Here is a 23579-nt window from a genome sequence, read left to right as displayed (position 1 = left end):
CATTCACTTTATTTTCAGGTTTTTTTTTTTTTTATTCTGCTGTAACTAACAGTGCTGCAGTAAATAGTCAACCTACGTTTCTGAAATTGGAATATCACTATATATATCTACTCTTTGATAGCCACTAGGTGGAGATAAGTGTTTATATATGGTTTTAATACATATTAACCAAAATTTATAAAGATCTAGTTATAGTGATGTAAATGTGACATTTAACTCATATTTTTTCTATGTGTTGCCAGTTAAAAGTACTAAAAGTACAAAAAGTTCTTTCTCTTAGAATTTTTGGGTTTAAGAGTTTGACATTTTCTTACAAAGCTAAATTTCGTCTCACCATATGATCCAGCCATCATGCTGTTAGATATTTACCCAATTGATGTAAAAATATAGGTCCACACAAGAATCTGCACGTGAGTGTTTATAGAAACTTTATTTGCAATCTCTCAAAACTGGAAGTAGCCAAGATTTTTTTTTTTTTTCAAGATTTTTTTATTTATTTGACAGAGAGAGACACAGCAAGAGAAGGAACACAGGCAGGGGGAGTGGAAGAGAGAGAAACAGGCTTCCCACCGAGCAGGGAGCCTGATGTGGGGCTCGATCCCAGGACCCTGGGATCATGACCTGAGCTGAAGGCAGATGCTTAACGACTGAGCCACCTAGGCGCCTTGCCAAGATGTTTTGCAATAGATGAATGGATATACAAATAATGGTACATCCATATAGTGGAGTACTATTCAGCAATAAAAAGGAATGAACTATCAGGCCGTGCTAAGACATGGATGAATCTTAAATGCATATGGCTTAATTAAAATAGTCAGTCTGAACAGGCTATATACTGTATGTTTCCATTTATACAACATTGTGGAAAGGCCAAAACTGTAGAGATAGTGAACAAATAAGTGGTTGCCAGAGTTGGGGAATGGGCTTAAACAAGTGAAACACAAGGTATCTTTTAGAGCAGTGAAATTATTCTGTATGAGACTGTACAGTTGGATACATAACACTATGCATTTATCAAAATTTTATAACAGGAAGAGTGAATTTTAATGTATGCAAGTTTAAAAAGTCATTTAGGAGGTTGGAGGTCCCAGGATGGACTACAGAATGTGACAAGAGAATCTGTATTACAAATACATGAAACAACCTCATTTAGGGTAAGTAACTTTGGAAGTTAGAGGAGTCTATAATACTGAAGACAAAGGGAACTACACATAAGCACTGTACTCTAGTTGGTAACATGTCTCCTGTGGCAGTATGTGTTTACTATTCAGAAACCACTATCCTTATATACTGAACAGTTAGGTAAATGGATGGTGGATAATGGGAGCCAGATTTCTCACTGTTGGAGTGAGAGGTAATAGATAAGCAAGAGGAGAAGGCTGGAATGATTCATGTGGTAATAGATTAGAGTTAGATACTGAAAGGGCTCCCAGTGGCCAAGCTGGAACAATTTATGCAAGAAAATAAATAGTATCAGATTATAACCCTGAGTATAAAATAAATATCCTGAATTCATACTTATATAAATGATTGAATAAATAAATGAGGAAGAATAAACGAATTCCCCATGCAGAAGAATTCCAAACAATTTATGTAGATAATTCACCCTCAAGCAAGTGGAATAACTCCCGACTCCTTAAGTATAGGCTGTGCTTTGTGACTTCATTCCAAAAAGTACAGTGTGGAAGGCGGGGGTGGGGGGTGGGTGGAGTAATGTTACAGTAGAGAAAGTTGGCAAACACTACCTTCACCAGATGACCTAGGTAAATATCAACAGCGATGTCATGTTGATATTATGTACCTTTGAAATGGTGTGATGAGAATGGTACTTTACCTCAGTGGTCTTCCTCCCTAAAACCCATAACCTAGGAATAATCTCGAGAAAAACATTAGACGAGTTACTGTTAAGGAACATTCTACAAAACACCTGGCCAGTACTCCTCAAAACTGTCAAGGTTATCAAAAACAAGGAAAGTCTGAGAAACTGTCACAGCCAAGAGAAGCTTAAGGAGACGTGACAGCTGAATGTAATATGGTATCCTGGATGGGATTCTGGAATAGAAGAAGGACGTTAGGTAGAAACTAAGGAGATCTGAAGGAAATACAGACTGTAGTTAATGTATCAACATTTTACCAAAAAAAATGGATCAATAATATACCAATATTAGTTCATTGTGACAACCATACCACCTAATGCAAGATGTAAAAGGAAACTGGGTATGGGGTATATGAGAACTCTTTGTAGTAGCTTGAAAACTTCCCTGCAAATCTAAAATTATTTTAAAATGAGATTATTTTTTGCCAAGTAAAAAAAAGAAGAGGAAAGCAAGAATGATGGTAATAAAAATGATGGCCAACTCAGGACAATACTGTACGTCCTTACCCGAATTAATGATATTGTGCAGTGAGAGTTTGCCGTTGTGGCAGGTGTCACAGGGCAGTCAGAGTTCTTAGTAGAAGACAGTAAACTCTAATAGTGTGCCTAGTTTATGAATAGTAACTCACCTAGTGGGTTACTAGCAAGTACTCAGTTGTAGTTAAAAATTAAAGTGTATTGTATATTTTTAAAACAAATAAAATGCTTAAAATTTTAGATCAGTTTATGCAATAAAGAAAATTCTCTGTGCCTACCACTAGGCTGCAAACCACATTTCACCTTGTGATACTAGTGTTTTGCAGTTGACTGTTCCCTAGAGGAGGCCTAATGCTTTCAAACAAAAATATGTCATAATTTTGAGGGCACTAAATATATCTTCCCTACATCATTTATCTTTCCTTTCTTCTGTTCATCCCAGAAAACTCCATAAACACAAAGACAAAGCATGCACCAAGAAGATTTTTGATTGTTTTACAAATACTTATTTTAGTTTAAATTAATCCAAAGAATTCATGTCAAAGGTAAAAGTAAAGGCAAAGCTATTTTTAATCAAAGGTTAATTGTATGTGAAAATAGATTTTAAGCAATTTAAACCAGTATTAGAATAAGAAATTTTGCATAACAGTGTAAACTCTTGAAGTGGAATTGTAATATTCATGAATACTGAAGCTTTTCAGTTTGGTGATATTAAAATGAGTAGTTGAATAAATAAGTGTTAAAATGCTGCCGTTGGAAAATGATTTTTAATCCCTTAAATCAGAAAATATCTGAATGGAAACACTTTTATCACTTTAAATATTAGCTTTCATGATTCACATATCTTAGTAAGGCAGAGTTCTTCAATTCTTTTGAGAGTTTACATACTGTAATTAACATACAGCAGAAATTTTGTCAGTTAGCAGTTACTATGTAGCAAACCATCCCCAAATTTAGTGATTTAAAACAACAGCTATTTATTATTTCTCCTGAGTTAGTGGGTTGGCTGGTAGTTTTAATTTGGACCAGACTTTTCTGTGAAAGGTTTAACTGGTTGGTTGAGATCTGCTATTTAGCTGATTGGGACTGAGCCGAACTGATGGGACAACCTGACTCTGCTCCATGTGGGCTCTCCTCCTCAAGCAAGCTAGCCCAGACTTATTCTCATATAGGTGTGTCATGGTGGAGAGCGCAAGAAAGAGAGAAGAGAGAAAGCATGCAAGGTCATTTGAGCCCTCGTCTTGGAAAAGCACGTTACTTCTGCCTTATTCTCTCGACTAAAGCAAATCAAGACCAGCTCATATACAAGGAGTGGGGAAATAAATTCTGCATCTTGATGGGAGGAGTTTCAAAGTCACATTGCAAAGATCATAGATACAGGGAGGGAGGAGTGGAGAATTGGGGCCATTTTGCAGTCATTCTAAAACTGATTGTAAACAGAACTTTGGCAAATTTGAAATAGTATTCAGAAGAATCACCTGCTTAATTCAGGTAGATTCTTTTCCGTGCATGTAAAACCAAACAGGTGAATTAACTATCGCTTTATTTTGCCTTTATTGTAATAATATTCCTTATGGTAACTTAAAATAGGCACTATTGTTTTTAAAGGGCAAGTGTCAGTTTTAAACAGAAACAGTTTAAATTTTATTTTCTTTATTATTTTTTTTAAAGATTTTTATTTATTTGACAGAGAGAGACACAGTGAGAGAGGGAACACAAGCAGGGAGAGTGGGAGGGGGAGAAGCAGGCTTCCTGCAGAGCGGGGAGCCCGATGCGGGGCTCGATCCCAGGACGCTGGGATCATGACCTGAGCTGAAGGCAGACGCTTAACGACTGAGCCACCCAGGCACCCCCACATTTTAAATTTTAATTGTGTTGAAAGTCAGAGTAGAATTTAAGTAATTGAAGTGTGATTTGTAGCAGGAATGTTTTCATTAGAATTGTCTCTGGTTGCACTTGGATTTATCATCTTTGACTATTACTGTGTCAGTTTTGCATCAGTCTTCATTCTTTTAGTTTACCTAAAAGAATCATTGTAATCTCTCCATTGCATCAATTTGTAGGGCATACCTTTTTAGATTTTTTTTTTTCTTGGTGTGGAAAATATGTACAGGTGTTGATGTGTGCATGTGATTGGCAGAATTAAGTATCTTTACTGTTATGCTTATTACAGAATATACCCTGTTATGCTGTTCATTTAATAGAGCTTAAAAAACTTTTTGTTGAAGTATAACATACACATAGAAAAGTGCATGCACGTATCATGAATATAGAGCTATATGAGTTTTTAAAAATATTTTATTTATTTATTTGACAAAAAGACCGGGAGAGGGAGAAGCAGGCTCCCTGCTAAAGCAAGGAGCCTGATGCAGGACTCGATCCCAGGACCTTGGGATCATAACCTGAACCCTAGGCAGGCGCTTAACCAACTGAGCCACCCAGTGGCCCCAAGCTATATGAGTTTTTAAAAACTGGGTGTTCCTTGGTAATCAGCATCTGGGTTGAGAAATTGAACATTACCAGCATCCTCTAATCCCCTTCATGTTCTCTGTCACAGTCTCATGTTCTCCGTCACTGCCTCCAAGAGTAACAAATATCCTTATTCCTAATCCTATGCATTAGTTTTTCCTGTTTTTGTTCTTTATGTAACCATTTACGTATAATACATACTCTTCTGAGCTTGACTCTTTCAGAATAGGATGCTGTTAATATTTCTCCATGTCGGTATAGGTGAGAAATAATAATTACATTTAATTTGGTCAGAGGTCCTTTTAAAATTTAAACTAAAATTTTGAAATTGGGTACTGAATGATAGACTCAATCATAAGTTACCAATAATATATATATTTTTATTTATTGGGGATAATATATTTTAATTCATTATAGAATATACAGAAGCAGTGATTTTCCTCTTCTTTTAAGAAATAAATCATGACCTTTTTAGTTTCTTGAGTAAAAGCAAAAGGGGACGTTAGTGTCTGTAATTATTAAAATCAGAATTCAAGTAAAATTTACTGTGCATGAAAAAGAGGTCATCTATTTTATTTTCATGCCTTTAGCCCTGTATCACTGTAGAAGATTATCAAGCCTTACTTTAAAAAACTCTAGAAAGAGTGACTTAGCAGCTTCTTTGATAATGTGTTTTGCTATGAGGATTTCCCTGAAGTTTTCAAGTTGGTTGTACCAAGATATAAAAAAGGAAAACTATGTGTATGAGATAGCGTCAGTGACATTTTAGTTCTTTAGCATCTCATCTCAGACAATTCTTTTGTGTCACTTTAAGTCAGGTATTTCTGTGTTTTCCTTTGAACTTGAGAGCAATCAGTTACATCCCCTCTTTTCTATACTAAAGTTTTCTCCCTAAAAAAACAGAGGAATCACATGTCAAATCTTTTTTTTTTTTTTTTTAAGATTTTGTTTATTTATTTATTTGAAAGAGAGGGAGAGAGAGAGCACAGAGGCAGAGGGAGAAGCAGACTCCGTGCTGAGCAGGAAGCCCAACATGGGGCTCCATCCCAGGAGCCTGAGATCATGACCTGAACTGAAGGTAGCCACTTAACCACCCGGGCGCCCCTCACGTGTCAAATCTTAATGGCCTCTGGTACTTATTTTGAAATCTTTTCATTTTGACCCATTAATCTTATTTTCATAGACATTGAGCTTTCTGGTTCTGATTCTGTTCTGGTTCCATTGTATTCTATTGTTAATTGGTTTTTTTTTCCTCTGATTTCTTCATTAGCTTCTTTTTATTTCCATTAATACTGGGCATCGTCCAAAGTTCTCTTTTAGGTTTCTGCCCCCATTTCTTCTCAGTAACTCTTAATACATATTAGATATGTTTATTTGCATGAATCCTTATTAAAATGTATCTAAACTCAACATCTTTCTTTTTCTATTTCTCTCATGTATTTTTACCAATTTATTTAGATATGCCTCCATTTTTTAAATATGTCACACATCACTTCTGTTTTTCTGGTCTTCCCAGTCCCCTCTACTTATTTCTTTGCCACTATGGACAGAATCATGATCTTCATAGGATCTAAGAGTCTTTATCTGAATATCATTATTGGTTTTATTTATTAAAACTAGAGGATTACTGTTATATTCTATAGTAGTTCTGCCTTATTAATATATATGGTCATATCTAAATGATTTCCCTACATAAATAAATATATATTGATTATCATTATTGCTAAGATATAATCATTAGAATTCAAAATAAAGGAGAAATCGTTTGTTCCTCTTTTATCTCCTAGTAAATAATGCTGTTTCCCCCCCAGGAGTTGCCATGTTATTATAAATTTCCCTTCTGAAGTGCCTCAAAAAAAATTAAAACAATCTCCTCCTTATTTCCTTTCCTTCTGTGTTTTGGTTTCACTTTTTATATGTGAATGATACAACATTTGAAGTGTATTTAACCATATAAATTAAAATCTTTCATTATAGGGGCTCCTGGGTGGCTCAGTTGGTTAAGCGTCTCCCTTCGGCTCGGCTCATGATCTTGGGGTCCTGGGGTCCTGGGATCAAGCCCCTCATTGGGCTCCCTGCTCATTGGGCCGTCTGCTTCTCCCTCTGCCTGCCGCTCCCCCTGCTCGTGCTCTCTTTTTCTCTCTCTCCCTCTAACTCTCTCTCAAATAAATAAAATCTTTAAAAAATAAAATAAAATCTTTCATTATATTCACTCTGCATTTTTTTTTCTGAGTGAACGTTTTACTTCAGCAAGGTTATTAATTTTTTTCCATAGTTTTATTACTGTATAACTTTATTGGTATTGAAGCACAAAATTATTTGAACTTGACTCTTTTCTCCATATTTTCATTGAAGAAGGATTTTTCTCCTCAGGAATAAGAGCTGTAATTTTTTCGCCCCCTCAGATTCTCCTGAGAATGATATTCCTATGGAGATCACAACAGCAGAACCACAAGTTTCTGAAGCAGTATATGATTGTGTTATTTGTGGACAGAGTGGCCCCTCCTCTGAAGACCGACCTACAGGATTGGTTGTACTGTTACAAGCATCCTCAGGTAAAATCAAAGTAATTTTTCAGTGGGATTATTTTAGAGCCAAAGTATATACAACATATTAATAAATATCTGTATTAATTGAAAGTTATATGTTTGTCTGGATATAACTATAGATCTAAATAGCAAGGATCAATTTAGATCTGTATAGCAAGGATTTTAAACTTGATTATATCTGACTTTCCTGGACATGAGTGTTAGAAGAAGCCCTTAACAGAGAAGTTTCTCTATATGTTTACACAATCTTTTTCCTTAAAGTGTGATGGTATGTTACCAATGCTAGATGGCCAATAATGGAGTTCAGCTTTCTTAACAAATTAGTTGTTTTAAAATTGGGAAGCATTTTAAGCCCAGATACATTGTCAGTTTAAATATTTTAACTACATAAGGCACATTCAGGTAGTTTTGCCTTTATTTCTTGAGCTACTAGAAGCAGTAATTCTTTTTTTTTTTTTTATGTTATGTTAATCACCATACATTACATCATTAGTTTTTGATGTAGTGTTCCATGATTCATTGTTTGCGTATAACACCTAGTGCTCCATGCAGAACGTGCCCTCTTTAATACCCATCACCAGGCTAACCCATCCTCCCGCCCCCCTCCCCTCTAGAACCCTCAGTTTGTTTCTCAGAGTCCATAGTCTCTCATGGTTTGTCTCCCCCTCCGATTTCCCCCCCTTCACTTTTCCAGAAGCAGTAATTCTTGAAACAGCCTGCTGAATGATACCTTTGCCAATGAAATTTAAAAAAATTTTTTTTAATTTTATTTATTTTAGAGAGCGCATACACATGAGCAGGGGGAGGGGCAGAGGGAGAAGGAGAGAATCTCAAGCAGACTCTGCACTGAGTGGGGAGCCTGACATGGGGCTCCATCTCACCACCCTGAGATCATGACCTGAACTGAAATCAAGAGTCAGACATTTAAGCGACTGAGCTACCCAGGTGCCCCTAAAAATTTTTTTTGAAAAATTTTTGAAGGATTTGTCTGAATGTTCTCTATCCTTTCCCATGCTAAAGTATTTTAAGATGTGATAACCCTTACACACTCTAGTCCCATTGAATTCAATCCATTTTCTTTTTTTTGAATTCAGTCCATTTTTAACAGGAGTTTGTGTGAAGCAAAAAGAAAATAAAATTCTTACACATTTCTCCTGAGCATTTTTTTCTAGGGTGTTTATTCTCTGAATTAGTATAGTGAAGTGGAAAGAGATATGCGTCCCCTGAGTTCAAATACAGGTATTGCTTGACATAATCTGGCCAAGTTTGTTGCTTTCTTTTAACTATAGAGATAATATTGACTTCAGAGGATTGTTGTGTTGGTTAAGTAATGTAATATAGGCAAAAGGATCTAATATGATGCCTGGTAAATTAGTTTCTCCTCTTGTTACTTTTCTTGCTTAAAAATAAAATTGATTTGGGAAACCCCATTTGAATAGGACATTGGGGTAGAGCTGTCACGAGAAATGCCTAAAAAGGAAATGTGTGGGGTACCTGGGTGGCTCAGTGGGTTAAGTGTCCGACTCTTGATTTTGGCTCGGGTCATGAGATCAAGCCCTATGCTCAGTGGGGAGTCTGCTTTCCCCTTCTCCCTCTGCGCCACCCTCCCGTCCCACCGTGCATGCTTTGTCTCTGTCCAATAAATAAATCTTTAAAAAAATAAAAAGGAAATGTGTGGGAGTATTGACTGACTAGTTTTGTAGCTATTTCTATTTTCTACTACTGTGACAAAACTAACCTATTAGATTTTTGCCACTTAACTCTTTTTTTTTTTTTAAAGATTTTATTTATTTATTTGACAGAGAGAGAGACAGCTAGAGAGGGAACTCAAGCAGGGGGAATGCTGAGCAGGGAGCCTGATGGGGGACTTGATCCTAGGACTCCGGGATCATGACCTGAGCTGAAGGCAGACGCTTAACAACTGAGCCACCCAGGCGCCCCAGCCACTTAACTTTTTATAACTTCTTCACCAAATACTTTATAATCATCAGTGTAATGTTTTATTTATGCCTTCATTCATTCGTTCCACATATATTTATTGGGAACCTAGGTGCCAGATACTGTCATAGTATGAAACAAAGCAAAACAAAATCTCCGCCCTCATTAGGGCAGAGATTTTGTTTTTGTTGTTTTAATCTTTATTTATTTATTTATTATTTTATATTTTTAAAGTTGCTTTGACCAAATTGTCACTTCATTTAACTCCTTTTCACAATTTTGTACACTAGCTAAGCTTGTTAAAATTAGATAATTCCACTATATTGTAGCTCTTTTATCTTTTATAGATAGAAGGAAATGAATAAGAAACTAACATGAAAAAGCATTAGATCTCTAAAGAGTGATTTTAATTGGGAACTGTAGCAGGTGAAATCTCTGGCTGTTTCCTTACTTTCTTTCTGAGCCTCACACACCTACTGACATCTTGCATTTTACCCCTCTCTACATTTTCCTTACTTCTGACATCTTTCTTTTCTTTCTTTTTTTTTTTTTAAAGATTTTATTTATTTATTTGACACAGAGAGAAACAGCGAGAGAGGGAACACAAGCAGGGGGAGTGGGAGAGGGAGAAGCAGGCTTCCTGCCGAGCAGGGTGCCTGATGAGGGGCTCGATCCCAGGACCTTGGGATAATGATCTGAGCCAAAGGCAGACACTTAACGACTGAGCCACCCAGGCACCCCACTTCTGACATCTTTCTTTATTTTGAACTGTCCCTTCTCTTTTTCTTTTATCTTTTTAAGTTTGAATATGGAACATTTTATTTTATTTATTTTTTGTTTCAAGTTTTTATTTAAATTCTAGTTAGTTAACATATAGTGTAATATTAGTTTCAGGAGTAGAATTAAATGATTCACCACTTACATATAACACCCATTGCTCATCAAAACAAAACCATCATGCATTTAGCCCATCTCCCACCCAACTCCCCTCCATCAACTCTCAGTTTGTTCTCTGTAGTTAAGAGTCTCTTATGGTTTGCCTCTCTTTTTCCCCCCTTTCCCTGTGTTCATCTGTTTTGTCTCTTAAATTCCACATATAAGTGAAATCATATGGTATTTGTCTTTCTCTAACCTGTTTCTCTTAACATAATACACTCTGGCTCTATCCATGTTGTTGCAAATGGCAAGATTTCATTCTTTTTGAAGGCCGAGTAATATTCTATTGTGTGTGTTATAACACACACACACACACCACATCTTCTTTATCCATTCATCAGACATTTGGGCTCTTTCCATAATTTGGGTATTATTGATAATGCTGCCATAAACATGTGTCCCTTTGAATTAGTATTTTTGTATCCTTTGAGTAAATACCTAGTAGTGTAATTCCTGGGTCATAGGGTAGTTCTATTTTTAACTTTTTGAGGACCCTCCATACTTTTTTCCAGAGTGGCTGCATCAGTTTGCATTCCCACCAACAGTGTAAGAAGGTTCTCCTTTCTCTGCATCCTCACCAACACCTGTTGTTTCCTGTGCTGTTAATTTTAGCCATTCTCACAGGTGTGAGGTGATATCTCATTGTAGTTTTGATTTGCATTTCCCTAATGATGAGTGATGTTGAGCATCTTCCCACGTATCTGTTGGCCATCTATATATACGTCTTCTTTGAGAAAATGTCTCTTCATTCTTCTTCCCGTTTCTTAACTGGATTATTTGTTTTTTTGGGTGTTGAATTTGATAAGTGCTTTATAGATTTTGGATATTTATCAGATGTGATTTGCAAATAACTTCTCCCATTCCATCAGTTGCCTTTTAGTTTTGTTGATTGTTTCCTTTGCTATGCAGAAGCTTTTTATATTGTTGAGGTCATTTTTGCTTTTGTTTCGCTTGCCATAGGAGATATGTCTAGTAGGAAGTTGCTACAGCAGATGTTGAAGAGGTTACTGCCTGTGTTTTCCTCTAGGATTTTTATGGTTTCAGGTCTCACATTTAGGTCTTTAATCTATTTTGAATTTATTTTTGTGGACGGTGTAAGAAAGTGGTCCAGTTTCATTCTTTTGCATGTTGCTCTTCAGCTTTTCCGACACCATTTGTTGAAAAGACTGTCTTTTTTCCATTGGGTGTTCTTTCCTGCTTTGTCAAAGATTAGTTGACTATATAGTTATGGGTCCATTTCTGGGTTTTCTATTCTGTTCTATTGATCTATGTGCCTGTTTTTGTGCCAGTATCATACTATCTTGATGGTTACCGCTTTGTAATATAGCTTGAAGTCCAGAATTGTGGTGCCTCCAGCTTTGCTTTTCTTTTTAAAGATTGCTTTGGCTATTTGGGGTCTTTTGTGGTTCCATACAAATTTTAGGATTGTTTGTTCTAGGTATGTGAAAAGTGCTGTTGGTATTTTGATAGGGATTGTATTAAATATGTAGACTGCTTTGGGTAGTATAGACATTTTAACAGTATTTGTTCTTCCAATCCATGAGTATGGAATGTTTTTTTCATTTCTTTGTGTCCTCTTCAATTTCTTTCATAAGTGTTCTATATTTTTCAGAGTACAGATCTTTTACCTCTTTGGTTAGGTTTATTCCTAGGTAGGTTATGGTTTTTGGTGCAATTATATTGGGATCGATTCCTTGATTTCTCTTTCTGCTGCTTCATTATTGGTGTACACAAATGCAACGAATTTCTTTATGTTGATTTTGTATCCTGCAACTTTGCTAAATTCGTGTTTCAGTTCTAGCAATTTTTTGGTGGAGTCTTTCGGGTTTTCTACATAGAGTATCATGTCATCTGCCAATAGTGAAAGTTTGATTTCTCCCCTGCCTGTTTGGATGCCTCTTATTTCTTTTTGTTGTCTTATTGCTGAGGCTAGGACTTTCAGTACTATGTTAAATAACAATGGAGAGAGTGGACATTGCTGTTTTGTTCCTGATTGTAGAGGAAAAGCTCTCAGTTTTTCCCCATTGAGGATATTAGCTGTGGCTTTTTTGTATATGGCCTTTATGATATTTAGGTATGTTCCCTCTATCCCTATTTAGTTGAGGGTTTTTATCAAGAATGGATGCTGTATTTTGTCAGGTGCTTTTTCTGTATCTATTGAGAGAATCATATGGTTATCCTTTCTTTTATTAATGTGGTATATCACATTGACTGTTTTGTAGATATTGAACCACCCTTGCAGCCCAGGAATAAATCCCACTTGATCATGGTGAATATGAATATGGAATATTTTAACCACATAATGAAGTAAAGAGACAAGTGAAATGAACTTCCATGTCTCCATCAGTCTTCAATAGTCACTAACTTGGGCTAATCTTATTTATTTCCCACCATGCCCCAAATTATAATGAAGCACATTCCAGACATCATTTCATTTCATCTATACATATTTCACTGTTTCAGTTAAAAAGAAAGTTCTTGTTTTTTAAACACAACCACAGTCACTCATAAGTAAATTAGTTCCTCAGTATAGTAAAATACCTAGTCAGTGTTCAAAATTCCCCAGTTGTTTCTTATTTAATTTATTTGATTAATTTATAGTTAGGGGTCTCCTTGTAGTCTTTTAATTGGTTCCCTTTTCATCTCCCCTCTTCCTCCTCCCTTCTCCCAAGTAGGGGCCGTCCTACTCCCATACATTATACTTTTTTGAAGAAATTAGATCGTTGAAGAACATTTCGGATTTTGCTGAATATATCCCCATGATGTTTAACTTGTTCCTCTGTCCACTCTGTTTTCTGTCTGTTTGAGATACTAGCGGTGAATGATGATTATTGCCTGGATTCATCAGTTCATCAGAGATCACGAATCTTTCATTTTTTGTTTGTTTATTACCTGAAATACTTCTATAAAAGATATTTTACTTCATCAACTATTTTGGTTACTCTGATGTATAAATTATACATGAAAGACAGGATAAATACCATATTCTTTCCCTTTATTTAGTAGTGCTCAAAGTATTGAGGTAGTGGTTCTTTAGCACCTTCCCCAAATAATTAATTAGTACTTTTTGTATCATTGTGATCTGATGATCTGTTGCAGTTAGTTTCTTGTTGATGATCACATTCTTACATCTTTGTTCAGTGGGAGCCTCTTCAAGTTACTTCCTCAGTTCTTTTGACATAAAACTTATAGACTTGGGAGTTTATATTTTCTGGCATGTCAAGTTATACCTTGATATTTCTGGCCCAGAAACCAGCCATTTCTCTAAGAAGCCTTAGTTTCTTTTATTGGGAAATGATATTTAGAGACCACAGTCTGGGCGCTAGTTGTGCTTATTGCTCTAGACCTTTTTTATAGCCACTGACCCTTTACTGGCCTGACTTGAAACCATGCATTGAAGAAAAGTCCCATGATTTCTCCCTTTAGTCTAATGTTTGAGTTGTGCTGAATTATAGACTCTTGATTAGGAACCCTTCAAAACACTGCTTAAGTTAAGAAGTTAAGGGCCTTTATAGCAGTTCTATAAAGTTCTAAAGGTATTGCTTTACGTGTTGTCTCACTATTGTGCAGAATGCCTGTTGTAAATATTATTGACTTGGGGAGCTTCAGTTGTCCATTGAATACGATGTTATATAATCTTTTACATTTTATTAATAACCACAGTCTTTGCAAAACTTAAGAAAGTCAGTGTTTTAGTCTTAGTGCTTTAAAAAACATATGTAGTAAACAAAAAACATGTAATAAGAAGGAACTGAATCTGGGAAGACCTGCAGATTGAGATTTTTTAAACCAAATATCATTGTTCTTATAGAAAAATGCAGAGAGTCAGATTAAAAACATGAAGGGCAAGGAGGGGAGATGGAGCTGTAAAGGAGCAGAATTTTTGTATACTATTGGAAGTTGATATTAATGTTTCCAACTTGACTGTTAGAAAGTTAATGGGTAACTAAGAAAAAACTAAAAAAGAAAAGAAACGAGAAGGGGAATCAATATGGTAAACTGGAATATTCAGTTAATCACAATAGAAAGTGGTAATAAACAAACTGAGGAACATACAGAAATAAAAAGCAAAAAGCAGAATTAAGTCCTTCTAAATCAGTAATTATTTGAAATATAAATGCATTAAACTCTCCAATTAAAAGAGACTGACAGAATAGACTAAAAAACATGAATATGCTGTCTATAGGAGACATTTTAGATCCAAAGACACAGATAGGTTGAAAATGGATGAGAAAAAGTATTCCATGCAAATAGAAACAACAGAGAGCTGGGATGGCTATGCTAATATCAGACACAATAGATTTTAAGCAAAACGTTGTCACAAGAGCAAAAAGGACATTATATATTGATAAATGAGTCACTCCATCAAGAAGATATAACAGTTATAAATATAATACATACCAGGGGTGCCTGGGTGGCTCAGTTGGTTAAGTGTCTGACTTTGGCTTAGGTCATAATCTCAGAGTCTGGGATCGAGCCTCTGCCACTCAGCCGGGAGTCTGCTTCTCCCTCTCCCTCTGCACTGCCCTTGCTTATTCTCTCTGTCTCTCTCTCAAATAAATAGTCTTTTTTTTTTAAAGGTGTAATACATACAAAAGAGGGGCACCTGGGTGATGCAGTCGGTTAAGCATCTGACTCTTGGTTTTGGCTTAGGTCGTGATCTCAGGTCATGATCTCAGGGTTGTGAAATTGAGCCCCTTGTCAGGCTCTGTGCTCAGTGCAGAATCTGTTTGGGATTCTCTTTCCCTCTCCCTCTGCCCCTCCTTCTCATGCTCTCTCTCTCTCAAAATAAATAAATAATCTTAAAAAAAAATACCAAACAGCAAAAACCCAAAATATATGAAGCAAAAATTGATAGAATTAGAGGGAGAAGTAGTTTTATAATAATAGTTGAGACTTCAGTGCCCCATCTTAAATAATGGATAGAACAACTAAACAGAAGATCAAAAAAAGAAAACACTTCAGCAGTACCTGGGTGGCTCAGTCGTTTAAGCCTCCTAACTCTTGATTTTGGCTCAGGTCATGATCTCAGGGTTGTGGGATCTCAGGGCTGTGAGATCGAGACCCATGTTGGGCTCATACTGAGTGTGGAGCCTGCTTGGGAATCTCTTTCTCCCTCTTCCTCTGCCTTTTTCCCCTACCTCTCTCTCCCTCCCTCTCTAAATTAAACAAAAACAAAAACAAACCATTTTAACAACAGTATAAAACAGTTCGATCTAACCAACTTACATAGAACGCTTTATCCAACAAGAGTAGAATACACATTTTTCTCAATTTACATGGAACATTCTCCAAGATAGATTATGTATTAGGTCACAAAAGAAGTCATAATATATTTAAAAAGATTGAAATCATCCAGAGTATCCTCTTTGATCACAGTGGAATGAAACTAGAAATCAGTAACCGAGGGAAAACTGTAAAATTCCAAATAGGTGGAAATTAAAATAATACATTCTTAAACAACTACTGGGTCCAAGAAGAGATTACAAGTGAAATTAGAAGATACTTTGAAATAAATGAAAAGAAAACACAACATACCAAAACCTATGGGAAAATAGGGGAGACGAACCATGAGAGACTATGGACTCTGAGAAACAAACTGAGGGTTCTAGAGGGGAGGGGGGTGGCAGGATGGGTTAGCCTGGTGATGGGTATTAAAGAGGGCACGTTCTGCATGGAGCACTGGGTGTTATATGCAAATAATGAATCATGGAACACTACATCAAAAACTAATGATGTAATGTATGGTGATTAACATAATATAATAAAATAAAAAAAAAACTGCAAAAAAAAAACAAACCAAACCACTGTGGGAAAATAGTGCACAGAAGGAAATTTATAGCTGTAAATGTTTACATTAAAAACAAAGATCCCAAATCAGTAACCTAACTTTACACTTTAAGGAACTAGAGAAAGAAAAGCAAGCTAAACCCAAAGCTAGCAGATGGAAAGAAATAATAAAGATTAGAGCATAGATAAATGAAATAGAGGATAGGAAAGCAGTAGAAAGAGTCAGCAAAAGTTGGTTTCTTGAAAATATCATCAAAATTGACAGTTTTACAACTTGACTGGCCAAGAATAAAAAAACACACAAATCACTAAAACCAGAAATGAAAGTGTGAACATCACCACAGTCCTTAAAGAAATAAAAGACTATAAAAGAATATTATGAACAATTTTATGTCAATGAATTTGATATCCTAGATGAAATGGATAAATTCCTAGAAACACAAACTACCAAAACTGACTCAAGAAGAAACAAAGTTTGAACAGGCATTAAGCAGTTAAAGAGAGTGAATCAGTAATCAAAAACTTCTCAACAAATAAAGGCCCAGGACCAGAAAGCTTCACTCATGATGCTACCAAACATTTAAAGAATTAACGTCAGTCCTCCTCAAACTTTAAAAAAAAAAAAGAGGGAATACTTCCTAACTCATTCTATATTAACAGCCTTACTTACCAAAGCCACATAAAAACATCATAAGAGAAGAAAATGATAGACCTAGTATCTCTTAGGAATATAGATGCAGAAATCCTCAACAAAATCTTAGCAAGCCAAATCCAGCAATGTATTAAGAGGGTTATACATTATAGCTAATTTTATTTTAGTTCCTAGCATCTCCCTGCTTCTATTTCTTCTTTCTGCTGCTGCTGTAAATCTCTTCAGAACTTAGGGCCCACATTCATATACCTGATATTCCTTCCTGAAAAATGGTCTTCCCATGCTTACTGAGTCTTATAGTAATGTATGGCACTGTATGTTTATATCCCCCCCTCCCTTTTTTTGTGCTTTGATATTTTACAATTATAAAATCAGTATTATTTTTTCCCCTCTTGCTATATACCTCTTTTCCCAACTTTTCATTTTGAAAGTTTTATATCTACAGAATACTCTTTACCTGCACTCAACAATTGTTAACATATTGCCATGTTTGTTTTTCTTTCCCTTTCTTATCTATACACACACACGCACACGCACACGGACTTTTTAGAAGAAAATGGCAGATGTCATGTTTTATTTCTAATACTTAAGAATGTATCTCCTAAGAACAAGGATATTCTTCTATATTATTATACCTAAGAAATTTAATATTAAAATCTAATATGTTCACATTCTCCTGATAATATTTTTTATAACAGACATTTTCTTGATTCAAGAAAAAGATCATGCATTGCATTTAGTTGTCATTTTTTTTTTTTTAAGATTTTATTTATTTATTTGAGAGAGAGAGAGAGCACAAGCCAGGGACGGGGGGAGGGGAGAGTCAGAGGGAGAAGCAGACGCTCTGCTGAGCAGGGAGCCCAGTGTGGCGCTTGATCCTAGGACCCTGGGAACACGACCTGAGCCAAAGGCAGACACTTAACAGACTGAGCCACCCAGGCGCCCTTTAGTTGTCATTTCTTGTTAGTTTCCTTGAATCTAAAATAGTTTCTCTAGGCCCTTTTTTAACATTTTGAAGAGCCTACGTCAGTTGTTCTGTAGAATATTTCATTTTCTGGATTCATGTGATTATTTCCTTATTAGGTTTAAGTTAAACATTTTTGACAATGGCATTATATAAATGATGTTCCTTCCCATTCCATCACATTAGAAGTCTCATAGTGACAGTTTGTCTCATTATTGTTGATGCCAACCAAGTTTGATCGCTTGGTTATGGTGGTAGGTAATCTCTAGGATGATACATTGAGACTCTGACACTTCACCCTTTTACTTGATGTTCCTTGCCTGAATCAATGCATGTGTTATCTGTTACTATTATTCTTTTCAATACTCAAATTATCTCGAATTTGGCCATCAGAACTCCTGCAGGTCCTCATGATGTGGCCCCTCTGTGTTTGAATACCTTCTTGCTCTTTATTACATTCCAGGCTCCCCTTGAACTTTTCCCCAACCCTGGGTGCAGTTTTTCTCCAAGGATCTCTGTTTCCTTTTAGTGAGAAATAGTATATTTAGAAATGAAGTTTATTGATACTGGAGAATCATAACTTCTAGGCTTTTTCAGTGGACAAATTTTGAAAACCATTCATCCTCCATTGATCAGTTGATCATCCATCCATCCATACACCCAAATATCATACTAATATTTTAGTGTTATTTCAAAAAACCAAATATTGTCATTACTTTAAAAAAAATTATTTATTTATTTGACAGGTGGGGAGGGGCAGAGGGACAGGGAGAGAGAAAGAGAGAGAATCTCAAGCAAACTCCACACTAAGCGTGGAACATGATGTTGGCTCAGTCTCACAACCCTGAGATCATGACCTGAGCTGAAACCAAGAATTGGTTTAACCAATTAACTTAACCAACTGGTGGCTTAACCAACTGAGCCACCCAGGCACCCTGGTTATATTTTATTTACTCTGTAGAAGAAACTAGAATATCACTTTTTGGGGGTCTTTAAAAAATATTCTAATAGTAGGAAAATTAGGGTAGCTTGTGTGATAAATAACAACTTTTGGTGAATCATGTTGAATCAGTTTGGTTATTTAATGAGCTCTTGTTTTTATTGTTAATGTAGTTTTGGGGCAGTGCCGTGACAACATTGAGCCAAAAAAATTGCCTATCACTGAAGAGGAGCAGATTTACCCTTGGGATACATGTGCAGCAGTTCATGATGTGAGACTTTCATTATTACAGCGTTATTTTAAGGATGTAAGTACCCTTTTATCATATAGTATTTTTGTCTGTAAAATTGATGGTTACTTCTCTCTAGAGTTTTATATTTTTTCTTCTATCAAATGTCATTCTGATTTGGAATATTGAAGTTTATTAGAAAAGAAGTTAATATATGGATAGTAAAGAAATGGAAATCTGTTAATAAATAAAAATTTCAGATTATAAATGTTATACCTATGTTTTACATGTTGTTTATTGTGAAATATACACATTCAGTTCAATGGAATGATAAGTATTCACTCTATAAAAACTTTTAGATTTGGCATGAATATTTTATGAAGATTTTGCCTCCTTCTTTTGCCTTCATTTAAAGATATACAATAAGATTTAGAAATGTGCTTTGATATTTTATTATTATGATGTTTTAAAAATATAAAGTAGGGGCAGATTTAATTCATGACTTCTGTGGTTTCTTGTGAGCTTGGTAGATTTTTTCCCAACTCCTTGCACTTAGGGGTTCTATCTAATAGCACTCAGGTGTTCTAAGTCTTGGAAGATCAACTTTATTTATTTAGTAGCACTTGCACTGTTAACTTCCTTGTAAAATTTCTGTACCATTTTTAATATTTTCTCAGTGGATTATCAAACAGGGTTTCCTTTTACCTGTTGTTGTTTTTTGGATCTGCTGTATCTTGAATTAAGTACACATGTAATAAGAACTTAAAATAGTTAAAATACATAGGGAAATATTTTTAGTTAGCTGTATGAGATGAATATTGTGATAGATTTCCAAATATAATTCTTTTTGCCCTTAATGCACTGGATTAAATGGAAGAAACTAATAGGAGAAGTGGAAGACAAAATACTTAATTAGAATAAACAATAACTGACCTAGTAATGACGAACATCAGAATAGAATGTGGTTCAGTAGTCTGGACTGAGGAGAAGAGTTCTGGCGGGTTCTGGAGGAGATGATGGCTCTAGTTAGGGAGGCATTGTGTAGAGTAGAAAGAGTTCCAGGTGAGAAAACTGGGGCTTGGTCTTAGCAATGTAAGCTTGCCAGATAAAGTCTAGGATTCAATTTCCTCAGCTATAAAATAGGGCTCATGTGGTCTTTCATACAGTCACCTACCAGGTTAAAAATCTCTTTAGATCACTTTACACATTATAAAGGTCAGTATAAATGTATAGTGAAGTTTTTAATATTCAAGCTAGCCTTTTCAAAGGGCTCAGGTTAGGTAGGCCTTATAAGGCAGTTTGGATTAGGTAATGAGGACCATGCTTCCATAGATTTTCAGAGGCTTTAAAATGAAGTTATTATTATTTGTAAAAAGAAGCCTCTGTGTGTGTGTGTGTGTGTGTGTGTGTGCATACATATGCACATGTACACATTTTCACACTTTTTTCTTTATTCTCTATTGTTTCTTTGAATTTTTTGCAGCATATATATATTACTTTATTAATCATAGACCAATAAATATCTTCATTTTGAAGAAAATGATGAAATCATGCTAAGTTCTCCTTTTGCAGAAATTTACTACCACCTTTATTTAGATTTTATTTTGTTGCCATAATCCTGGTTTTAATTTTGTCATTTTGAATCACTTTAGAGTAGATGAGTAGAGATGAATCCTAGAGCCAAACAGAAAAAATAACTTGATTCAATGAAAATATAACCCGGACTTAAGAGCAAAATAAGTTTGAGGGAAGGGGAGATCTAATAAAGGAGAAAAAGAGTATGGTATCTCTTTCTTAAAGCAGCCGGAATAGTTATTCATATCTAGAAGAAAATCTCTTTTGTAAGAACTCTGAACTGAAATCTGAATTGAAAAGAATCTCTATTGTGTGTCTGTCAGTGATGTGGGATTTTATTCTTAAATATATATATTTTTACACAATACTTCTTTACTTTCATCGTGGTTATTTTATGTATATCTGGCTTGCTCCCTGGTCTGTATACCTCTAGAGGTGTAGGACTGTTCTTACATTGGTTTTATGGTTCCCTCAGGGCCTAGCATGTGCTGTGTGGGTTGTAGATGCTTACTAGATTTTTTACTGAATTACTCTAGTATAGAGTACCAGAGTTTTGTAGGCAGACAGACTGTATACAGCAGAAGAGTTACTATTAATAGGCACTGATTTTGATTACAGAATTGAACTGTGTAGACTCTGCTCTCTTCACATCAGTTGCATGCATTTTACGAGTTGACCTATAGAATTTTAGTCATGCAAGATAGTACTGCTGCTGAAACTCGGAGTATTATATATGAGAGACAGGACCCAGTAGGGAGGGAACCTGAGCTTTGGAGTCAGGTAGACTTGGGTTTGAACTGGGGCTCTGCCATTTGTAATTGTGTGATCTTGGTAAACTTTTCATTCCTTTTTTGTAAGATTTTAATAAATATTGAGGTTGTGAGGATTCAGCATTAAGCAATTCTTAGCACAGTGGTGGGCACGTCATTGAAGTCTTTCTAAAATATTAGTCTTGTGTTAGTAAATGTTTTCCTGCCTTTTTAAAATTCTATCTGATTCATACAAGACATCTAACAGTTACATAGACAAATGATGTACTGATTTTAGTTTGGCTTTTTTTTTTAAAGATTTATTTATTTATTTGAGAGAGAGAGCGCAAGGGGAGAAGGGGCAGAGGGAGAGGGTAAGTCTCAAGCAGACTCCATGCTGAGCGTGGAGCCTGATGTGGGGGGCCTGATCTCAAGACCCTCAGATCATGACCTGAGCTGAAACCAAGAGTCAGATGCTCAACTGACTGCACCACCCAGGTGCCCCCTGATTTTAGTTTTGAAAGCTGCCTTTATTAAAAAGAAAGATTAATTATGTTTTTATAATACATTGCCAAGAGAGCAGCTTGTTTATTAGCTGACTACCAACCATTCTAAAATGACCTAAATCTGCTGCTACTTCAAGTGGCTCCAAAACATAAAACAGAGATAAGCAGGTCTCTGTTGCTTTTCTGATTTGTAACAATAGAAGCAAGCTCACCTGCTGTATTTGATTTGTGCTGTTACACATCTTTAAATTGGCTAGGAAGGCATTTTGCACTATGTAATATTTTCAACTTTCAGTTACTCATGAAGAGTCTTGATTTAACATTGGAATTTTGTTTACTGTGATTATTTGGTTATCTTACATTATAATGTGAACATTTCATTTCAATGTAAAAATAAAGTTTAAAGGTGTACTCAGTTTTAATGGCTTTCAAATCTTTCATCAAGTGCTGTCACTTATGATAGACTTTGTTCCTAATATTGCTGTGGCATGGCCATCTGTTTACTACAGACTCTAGAGGGTAAACTCAAGTTCAGGCGCAAGTGTTGTTTGACAGAGGCCAAATGAAAATTCAAAGAAAATTATTTTAGGAGGAAAAGTCTAAGCCTGTTTACAGGTTAAAGGGAAGGAATTAGTAGAGAAGGAGAGAAGAATAAGTTGAAGATATAAGAGATAGAGGAGATAAAAGCAATTAACTTTTAGAACAGATTTCAAAAGGGTATTGTAGTTGCTTATATAATCTGGGTCCCTTCTTTATTGCATATTAAACCTTTGTAAACGTTAAGGTACCTTTTGGGCTTATCTTATGACCAAATTTGTAGCCTAGAAAAATGTATGGAGGGTGATGCATTATGCAGAGAAGAAATTGGAGTCAGGGAGTCAGGGAGACCAGTTAAGAAACTTTATTGAAGAGGTGCGTGGGTGGCTCTGTTGGTTAGGTGACCAGCTCTTGATTTTGGCTCAGGTGATGATCTCAGAGTTATGAGATCAAGCCCCATCTGGGCTCCCTGCTGAGCGGGGAGTCTGCTTGGGATTCTCTCTCTCCTTCATTCCCTCCCCACCCCTCCCCTACCCCACCTGCGTGCTCGTACATGGGGTTTCTCTGTCTCTCAAATAAATAAATCTTAAAAAAAAAAGAGAGAATTTATTGAAGAACCCACTCCCCCACAACAAATGATACAGACATGAATGTTGTAGTGGGAACAAAGAGGAGGGGCCAAAATCACAAGTTATTTAGGAGATAGAATCTGTGTGGTTTGGGAGCTAATACTGTGGTGTGAAAGAAAGAGTGTGATGTAGAATGACTCTTAGTTTTCTGATTTGGTGACTAAATAGATTGTGGAGTTTTTAAACCAAGAGGAAAAGAAAGATTCATGGAAAAAAATGACAAACTTATGCCACATTTGTGGGAAAAAAGAAAAGATTTTATTTATTTATTTATTTTAGAGAGAGCTCACACTCTCATGCAGTGGAAGGGGCAGAGGGAGAGAATCTTAAGTAGACTCTCAGCTAAGCATGGAGCCTGATGGGCTTAATCTCAGGACCCTAAGATCATGACCTGAGCCAAAATCAAGAGTGCGATGCTTAACCAACTGAGCCACCCAGGCGCCCCAGGACACATTTTTTTATGTTATCTGAGGGACATCAAACTAGAGATTTCTGCTTGGCAGTTGAGTATTTGTATCTGTCACTGAGGCAAGCGATCCAAGTTTGGAAGGTAGTTGAATTTACTGATTAAATCACTCAGGGAGAACAGTTTTAGTAAGAAGAGAGTAGCACAAAAAAATAGAACCTTGAGGAGTATAAATATTGAAGGGGCAGGTGAAGAAAAAAGAGTCTTAAAAGGAAGCCTAAACCAAATGGTTTAAAGAGATCGGAGGAAAATCAAAAGAGAGTAGTATTATGGAAGCCAGGGGGAAGTAGGCGTTTT

The 23579-nt window shown here is 35.9% G+C and overlaps 1 protein-coding gene across 1 annotated transcript in view; it reads left to right on the top strand.

The window, feature by feature from the left end:
* UBR3 (ubiquitin protein ligase E3 component n-recognin 3) overlaps nucleotides 1-23579 on the top strand; it is a 178567-nt gene that overhangs the window by 63867 nt on the left and 91121 nt on the right. Inside the window, exons 17-18 of the mRNA XM_032401120.1 lie at nucleotides 7228-7377; nucleotides 18765-18898. Coding sequence (XP_032257011.1) covers nucleotides 7228-7377; nucleotides 18765-18898 — 284 coding nt within the window. The remainder of the gene's footprint in view (nucleotides 1-7227; nucleotides 7378-18764; nucleotides 18899-23579) is intronic.

This window comes from Phoca vitulina, unplaced genomic scaffold (genome assembly GCF_004348235.1).
Source record: "Phoca vitulina isolate PV1807 unplaced genomic scaffold, GSC_HSeal_1.0 scaffold1, whole genome shotgun sequence".
Taxonomy (NCBI): domain Eukaryota; kingdom Metazoa; phylum Chordata; class Mammalia; order Carnivora; family Phocidae; genus Phoca; species Phoca vitulina.
Note: the sequence above shows the minus strand (reverse complement) of the source record. Positions and strands in the feature narration are given on the sequence as shown.